An 8,955-nucleotide genomic window follows, 5' to 3' on the forward strand; every position below is an offset into this window, starting at 1 on the left:
ATTGTTTTGTAGATTGCTTGGGAGTTAATGTGATCAGAATATTTCTATTGAAAATTTAATGATGGACTTTGTTTTCGAATGTTTTTTTAACATTATCAATACTTGAATTGTTAACTTTAACGTTATTTTTTGTTTTTCTTTAACAATAAAATATTAAAAAACCGACATCAAACCTTCATTATTTACTTTTTTAACAAAATTTATATTATTCGAATAATTCGATTAATTTTAAACGTGTCATCGAATTATTCGAACAAGTTAAAATCTCTTATTCGAATTATTCGTTTAATTCGAACAAGAGAAAAATCGAATAATTCGATTACCCTACTGTCTAGCATTACAGTAGGAAAAAAATTCTTCCATCACTGGAATTTTAGTGGGGCTAGTGGTGCACAAAACAGAAATCTTATAAACAAAAGATTTTATAGCTGTTGTCAAAAGCTTTTATTGGAAATAATGTAGAAAAATATTACGATATATACAAAAATTAGGAGCTGAAATTGTTAAAATAGATACATATATGGGATGAAAGCTACTTAATTTCGTATGTAAAGGTTTATCATTACAACCAGAGACAACTCTATTTGAGTTAATAATAGGCTTATAAATTCTTTACAAAATGTATCTAAATTGAATCCAAAAAGTTAAGTCTCAGAAAAAACAATTTTTCTAACCTTGTATATATATCGACTTTACTGCAGGCGTCTGATTAATATTGTTACGTTTTAACCTTTTCAAAACGCTGGTTTATTTCCTTTAAATAAACCGGATACTTTTGATTGCAAATAAAAGCCCACAAATATTAGTCTAACGCCCAGCTTAAAGTATACCGATCGACTTTGAATCACTTTCTGAGTCGATTAAAGGATGTCCGTCCGTCCGTCTGGTCGGCTGGCTGTCCATGTAAACCTTGTGCGCAGAGTACAGGTCGCAATTTTGAAGATATTTCGATCAAATTTGGTACATATTACTTTTTCGGCCCAAGGACGAAGCCTATTGAAACTGGCTGAAATCGGTCCATTATTTCACCTAGCCTAAATGTTTAATTTATATATGTATCTCCACAAATTCCGCTCCAAATAAGTTTTATATACACAAAATTCATGTCACCAAATTTTGTTACGATCGGTCCATAATTAGTTATAGCTCCCATATAGACCCGCTTCCGATAATCACTTTAACGTGCATAAATCGCTTAAAAATGTTGGTAAACACACAAAATTCAACATAGTTAACTTTTATAGAGACATAAATCACACGACCTAATTTCATGATGATCGGTCTATAATTGGTCATAGCCCCCATTAAGGCCCTCTTCCGAAAATCACTCAAAAATATAAATTATTGAAATTTTAAAAGAAGAATAAGAGCTTGACCGACCATACTTTCTTACTTGTTTTTTTATACGTTTATAAATTCTCAGAAATACAGACACAATTTATAATGTACATGAATTTACTTGAAAAACACAACACACTTTAAGGCACTTAGTTGATGTTTATTCGAAAAGCGTCTCTGATAAACTCACTAACTACTGCAACCTCTGCCACTATTTATAACACTGCCATCTGCACTCTAGATTGCTCTTTAACTGTCAAAGTTTGAATATTCTAGATCATACGCCATCTGTGTACTTTCTACAATGTTCTTTAACTGAATATTCGAATTCAATAAGCGTTGCCAACTTACGATCAACGGTCAACTGAAAGCTTTTATTTAATAATGCCCATAGATATGTTACAGTTTGCAATTACAGCACTGTTATTTGAAAGCATTATGCTACTTTTAAATCAGCCCTTAAAATCGTTATATTTGAATTCAAGTACAATTTCGTAACAATATTAATATATTGTGTCATTTAAATATAATACTTATACGTGCAGGTTATGTAACTAAACTAAACATTTTGTATTGGTTTCCAGAAATTCCTTAATGGAAATAATTAACTATGATTTAAAAGACTTAACTCCTTCTCAATCTTCCTTAACATTATTAGTTTGTAAATACTTTTCTAAAGACTTAAGTAAATCTTAGAATTTTCTCCTGCATTTCTTAATGTTTAAAAATGAATGTATCTCATTATTCTTTAAATGTAGGTCATCTATTCCCTCCTTTTTAGCGTTAAACTAAACAAAGGTTTTCTGTTGCATGCAGCATTGTGTCTTGTTGCAGTTTAGCTAAGACCAAGACATATGCTATGGTGGTTAATTCAATTTGTCACATTTAAAAAGAAATACTGCAGTCTCTTTTCTTTTCATTCTTTATAAAGTATTTAAAATGTTGTAACTTTTTATCGCTAATTTTCATACAATATAGTATTAGAGATGAAAGAAATGTAGTAAATTGCTACATTTAGGTTTAAGCTTTAGTAAAAATGGTCAGCAAATTAAGGACAATGAAAAGAAAACTTAATAATTAAGAGAAATGGGGAGAGGGTTAAGATTTCATTCCAAAATATTAGTCAAAGATCTTACAAATTATATTCCATTTCGTCCGACAACAACATACCAATATTTATTTAAAGATTGTCAACCATTGCAAAATTTCCATAAAATTCAATTAAATGCCACAGTTTGCCTTATCGTTACAGTTCATTCATCTTTTATTCATGACCTCTTAAAGTTTTGTAGAATTCTTAAAACCTTCCAACTTAGACTTAAAAATCAATTGTCCTTGTCTATCATTTCCATTTGACTCGAAAACAAAGGGTTTGTGCAAGTCTATAAGAAAAAAAGAATGAAAAAAAATATAGCAAACTAGATAAAAGTTTTTTTCATGCTGCTGCTGTTGATGCTCCTACAAATGACTCTCTCCAGGCTATAATTTCTCAAGAAAGAATGGTTAGTTACAAATAACATACAACTGAAATATACATGCACTTGCAGCAGTTTTTGCTATGACAGAAAAAGGAATCCAAAAAATGTCTAACATTAACGTACTTTGATCAACGGAAATGGTTGGTAAAGGCAGTAAATTATCCGCACTAGGATATTCAAACACAGCCATATGAGTAGGGCAAGGACAAGCCATTTTTTTTTCTTTATAAATATGTACATACTAGCAGTTACTTATATTGAAACCTTACAGCTTAAAGTTTAATATGTTTTTAACACCAATTTCGAAGTTTTAAAAATGCCAGAGAAAAAATATTCTGTCGATTTAGTATAACATAAAATAAAAATATTTTTTTTCATAAGTTGAATATGTTTGCAACAGAAAATAATTGGTGTTTGCAACAGGGATGTGAAATTATGTGGTAGTATATTTGGTGTACGACTTAAAAGTGCGGGATTCACAAAAAATGTTGAATGTGTTTCATCGCACAGTGATTTAGAAACGTTTTTTTTTTGGAAATAATTCGGTATTTCTGGAACTATTGGATGTCTTGTTTCGAAATTTCACATGGTTGGTGCTGAGGTGTTTTCATGTTGATTAACGTTTGGAGGCCTGTGCGTTGCCCCACAAAGTTGGTCACCTCCGTTCTCAATTTTTTTTTTTTTTAAAATCTCCAAAAATTCATATATGATCCGCATGAGCTGATATTTAAAATATAAATAGTCCTCAAGAAGGTCTATTATTTTAAGAGATGTATACTTACTAGGCAGATCGGCCCGGTTTTTAATAACCGGTTATAACCGGTTTTTTTTTTGTAAGGTCGGTTTCGATTTTTTGAAAAGCTCACATTTCGAATATCGAAGAAACCGGGGTTTTCTCCTCGAATAGTCGGTGTTTTCTAAAAGTGTGTTTTTATGAGTTTTTTAAAAAAAAAACGAAAGACCTTAAGTCCATTTTTTGTCAATTTGTTTTTCTAAAAACGTAGTTGTTGACATTTTAAATTGAATAAAATTCATAGAATATCAAAAATATCAACTTTTAGAAAAAATTAAATATTAATTTCAAAATGGGTCAAATTTGAACCGAAGACCTTGTGAAGGATAAAAGAAGTAATCAAAATTGTTTTAATCACTATTTTAATAAATAAAAAACCGGTTATTATAAAAAACCGAAACCGAAACCTGTTTATATTAAATTGCAATTATTATGATAATGTCTAATTTTTCGACCTTTTTTATTATTAATTTTATTTATTTTAAGACCTCTTTCATACTAGGCAATTTAGTTGCGCAAGTCTCTTGTGTTTGTAGATGTCAGAGGTAATGTCGGGTTAAGGAGAAGAAAATTTAGAATGTTGTTTTGATGTTGGGCAAGAGACTTGAGCAACTAATTTGCCTAGTGTGAAAGTGGTCTAATTAAGCTTGAGGTCACTTTTTTATATAAATAATTATATTTATTTATTTTCAATATTTCGCTACTCTTTGTGTAGCATCATCAGGAAAACAGTTTAACAAATTGATTATAACAACAAATTGTTTTTTCAATATTTCAATAGAAATTGTCAAAAAAAACAATTTGTTGTTATAATCAATTTGTTAAACTGTTTTCCTGATGATGCTATACAAAGAGTAGCGAAATATTGAAAATAAATAAATATAATTATTTATATAAAAAAAGTGACCTCAAGCTTAATTAAAATAAATAAAATTAAATTGCAATTTTTCGAAGAAACCGAAAACCGGTTTCTAAAACATTTCGATATATACATATGAAAAAACATGAACGTTTTTCAAAGATGGCAAGTTTTGTGGAACTTCTAACTTAGAAGTTCTAAGGAGTAAATATATACTTATATGATATGATATTGGTGAAAACCTTAGGACTTGAAAATTAAGATTTTAGTAAAATTAAAAAATTTTATAAATATTTGGGACGTTATTTCCCATAAAGAAAAATATAAAATTTTAATTAGTGTAAAATTTTAATGAATAAAGTTTCATGAAAGTAAAGTTGGGCCAAACTTTACTTTCCATACTTTTGCATTAAGTTCTCTATAGGGACGAGATAGATGATAGCAGGTTTTTCTTATTTTATTTAGAATTTTATCACCAATATAGCGATAGGCCATATCTAAAAAACCATAAAAACATCGAGCAAAATTAAAAAAAAAACAAGTAAGAAAGTATGGTCGGTCAAGCCCGACCATATAATACCCTACACTAAGTAAAAGAGCAAAATCATTTTTCTTTTAAAATTTCAATAATTTATATTTTTGAGTGATTTTCGGAAGTGGGCCTTATATGGGGGCTATGACCAATTATGGACCGATTACTATGAAATTAGGTCGCGTGATTTATGTCTATATTAAAGTTAAGTATGTTGTATTTTGTGTGTATACCAACATTTTTAAATGATTTATGCACGTTAAAGTGATTTTCGGAATTTATGAACCGATCGTAACAAAATTTGGTGACGTGAATTTTGTATATATAAAACTTATTTAGAGCGGAATTTGTTGAGATATATATAAATTAAGCATTTATGACCGGTGAAGTTCAATTTCGGAAGGACATTTGTATGGGGGCTTGGTGAATTAGTATACCGATTTCAGACAGTTTCAATAGGCTTAGTCCTTGGTTCAAAAAAATGATATGTATATGATCGAAATATCTTCAAAATTGCGACCTGTACTCTGCGCACAAGGTTTACATGGACGGACATCGTTTAATCGACTCAGAAAATGATTCTAAGTCGATCGGTATAGTTTAAGGTATTAGGTATTAGACTAATATTTTTGGCCGTTACAAACATCTGCACAAACGCATTATACCCTCCCCACTATGGTGGTGTAGGGTATATAGTCCTTTTCAAGGACTATTTCTAATTTAAATTTCAGCTCATTTGGATCATAAATGGATTTTTGGCGATTTTTTTAAAAAACAAATTTTTAAAACTTTGAGGGCAACGGACTGGACGCTATTAGCGCTAGGAAGCTGAACAAACTCAAATCAACTCGAAAATACCTCAGCTCCAACCATGTTAAATTTCGTAATAATACCTGGAATAGTTACCGATATACCGAACTACACACCGTACACACTCACGCACTCACTGATGAGTCAGTGAATGAGTGAGTGAGTGAATGAAAGAGTCAGGCCTTGTGTTTTTAAATATAAATGACGTCCTTAATAATTATAAAATTATTTAATTTTATTAAAATATTAATCTTCAAGGCCTAAGGTTTTTACCAATTTAAATACTTATATAACAAGCATTTATTTACTCCTTACTCAAGCACTCACTTATGAGTCAGTGAATGAGTGAGTGAATGAAAGAGTCAGGCCTTAAATATATGTACTTTTGAAACGGTGTGTTTATAAAAAAAAAGCGTTTCTAAACCACTGTGCATCGGTTTCAACGTGCGAGAGGTGGTTTATGCGATTCAGAAGTAAAAGATCGACCAGACTAGCTAAAAAAGTTTGAAAATCAAGAATTTGAGGCATTACTCCATGAGGATTGTTGTCAAACTCAACAAAAGCTTGCCAAATAAACTACTTAAGCCACAATTTCAAAATGTTTGCGAGCAGCAGGATTCATTCAGGGAAATTGAGTGCCATACGAATTGAAGCCGAGAGACCTTGAAAGACGATTTAGCATGTCCTGCAAATGAAAAATTGATCAATTACAATAACCAGAAGCGTAAGAGATCGTATGTGAAACCCGACCAACCAGACGAATCGACACACAATGGGGGATCTGAAAAAAAAGTGGAAATAATCCCAAAATTGGGATTTTTTATATTTTTTGATTTATTGAAGGGACCAAGCTCGCTTGATTATTTGAATGCACATAACTTTTGACTCAGTAGAGGTTTTTAAAGAATTCTTTCTTACTATTATTAATACATGTCTTCTTAATTCAAAAAATTATAGAAGATCGGGAAAGAGTTGGATCCGTTATTATCAAAAAACCAGACCAAGGTGGGTAAATAAAATAAAATTTAAGGGGTTCATCAGGATAAATGATAATGTTCCACCTATGCTAGAGTGCTAGATGTTCGTTGCCTTTATGTCGGGATGGTAGCTAGATGGAAAGATGACTATTGATGGAACATACAAATCAGACCTCTAACTCAGGATCTCTTATTCTGATGACAATAAACTATATGATAAACTCGATGGCACCACGGTTTCCTCTGGTGCTGTTTTTTCGGGAGACATTGAACTTCAATATGTTGATTTTCTGAGGTCTAGGGAACGCAATCTGAGGGTTCAGCTGCGATGGACGTTGTGGTTGATGTTTTTGTCTTGGTAATGATGGCGGGGCATTGTATATTTTTTTCTTCATACTCTACTCAAAAACATTTCCAACCCTGTTGTGTAGAACTTTCAGAATAAAACGAAAAAGTATAAAGTTGACAAGATATTAGTATGTTTGTTTATTTGGTTCACAACGGTTGGTGAGGACATTTTACAAAGTAGTAAATTTAATTGGAAATTTATAAATACAGCTTCCTTTTAAATGTCGTTAAGCAACCGGAAGTCATTGCGTGCATTGGACAAGAGAATTATAAACAATATTTTTCATAATTTTTGTTTTGTTTGTGACTGCAACAACTATTGAACTACTTTGAATTACAAGAGTTACATTTACTGAATTGGCATCGATACAAAATAAGAAAAAAAAAATTGGGTTAAGAAAAGTTAAATGATTAAGGTCTTTATTAAAATTCTAATAATTTTACAGAAAAAAAGAAAGTGTTAAAATGCACTAATGACAAATTTCATTTTGCGGTAATATTCAAATCGATTGTGGAACTAATAGGTTTCATGTTAATTGATCTAATCATTTTGTTTTATTTGATCTAAAACTTCCCCCATTTGTAGCAGTTGTTTTTGCAATGTTTGCTGTAAATTTAGTTTCTCCTCAAAAAGTTCTTGCTCTCCGGCTATATTCTCTTCAAGTAGTTGCAACTGTTTATTAAGCCATTCTATATCCTTATTTTCCACAGTTAGTTCTTGTTGTAATTTCTCCTCCTCTAATATTTCCATTTCTACATTCTCTTCTAGTGCTGCTCTGTCTTTCAGTTTGTTCTGTAAGATCTCTAGTTTTTTCTCTATTTCTCTTAATTCCACAGTATCGTATTCACATATGAAACCATTTGTGTGGTGACATGAATCATCATTCCATTCCATATCAGCGCCAGCACCAATTTCTACACAATATTCATCGCTATTATAGAAATCTGGTTTTCCCGCAGACCAATGTGTGTAGTTGAAGGGCTGTAGAGTCGTAAGCCATATAAAGTGACGGGAATCTGGATAACGTGTCATAATACCACCCACCCAAATGCTGGGACTTTTGCCAAAAGTCTCGTTTACGACCGTTTTTATTTGCTGGTATTTGAGCTGCGTTTCAATGGCTACCAAAGTCATGTTGATTTTTTTGCATTCATTTAGTGCCTCAAACCAAGTGTACTGAAATTATGTATAGTATTTTTAGTGAAATTATAAAATATTTGTTTTTATGATTTATTTAATCAGTCTAAAATTCTTTACAGACCTTTTCATTGTAATCTATATAATACTGTTTGTTATATGCTGCTGTATAGAATTTGCCAGTTGCTTTGATTCTATTAAGTTTAACAACAATTAAAACCACAACTACTTGATAAAACAAGGCAAAGCGCATTTTTTGAATGTTTCTCTGTTAAAAATTTATTGCAAATTAATTGTTTTAAATTTTGTTTGTGGGTATTTATACAAGAATTTATTAAAATTAGACTGCTGCAAAAAATTTTGTGAAGTTTATATACTAGGGTATTCATTCGACTAATGATCGTTCGATTAATCGAATAATTTCTTACGAATAATTATTCGAACAATTTAAAAATGGCCATTTTCGAATAACGAATAATTCGAACAATTTTATGTAGAATAATCGAATAAAACAAATAAATGTTCAAATATATTTAAATTTATTAAATTGCTTAAAATTTTTCATAATTCCAAATTTAAATAAGTAATAATGACTCACAAAAATTGCATTGTTTCTGAAATTCGACAAATAACTAAAGACAAAGGGACTATCGATCACTGTAGATGAGTGTTCCGATAGCTC

The 8,955-nt window shown here is 30.7% G+C and overlaps 1 protein-coding gene across 1 annotated transcript; it reads right to left on the bottom strand.

Annotated features, from left to right (window-relative positions):
• Positions 1-7,244: 7,244 nt before the first annotated feature.
• On the bottom strand, positions 7,245-8,530 carry LOC135952043 (lectin subunit alpha-like). Its single transcript, XM_065501821.1, has 2 exons — positions 8,398-8,530; positions 7,245-8,312 (listed from the first exon to the last, which is right to left on the bottom strand). The coding sequence occupies exons 1-2, from the start codon at positions 8,524-8,526 to the stop codon at positions 7,677-7,679; spliced, it is 765 nt and encodes a 254-aa protein (XP_065357893.1). The 5' UTR covers positions 8,527-8,530; the 3' UTR covers positions 7,245-7,676.
• Positions 8,531-8,955: the final 425 nt, after the last annotated feature.

The sequence above is a fragment of the Calliphora vicina genome, chromosome 2 (genome assembly GCF_958450345.1).
Source record: "Calliphora vicina chromosome 2, idCalVici1.1, whole genome shotgun sequence".
NCBI classification, from domain to species: Eukaryota; Metazoa; Arthropoda; class Insecta; order Diptera; family Calliphoridae; genus Calliphora; species Calliphora vicina.

What these genes read in the sequence shown, in the direction of transcription:
- LOC135952043 (XM_065501821.1), bottom strand. Translation starts at nt 8,526, where the DNA reads ATGCGCTTTGCCTTGTTTTATCAAGTAGTTGTGGTTTTAATTGTTGTT. An exon ending in ATATAGATTACAATGAAAAG is followed by an intron (nt 8,313 to 8,397) that starts GTCTGTAAAGAA and finishes ACATAATTTCAG; the next exon opens with TACACTTGGTTTGAGGCACT.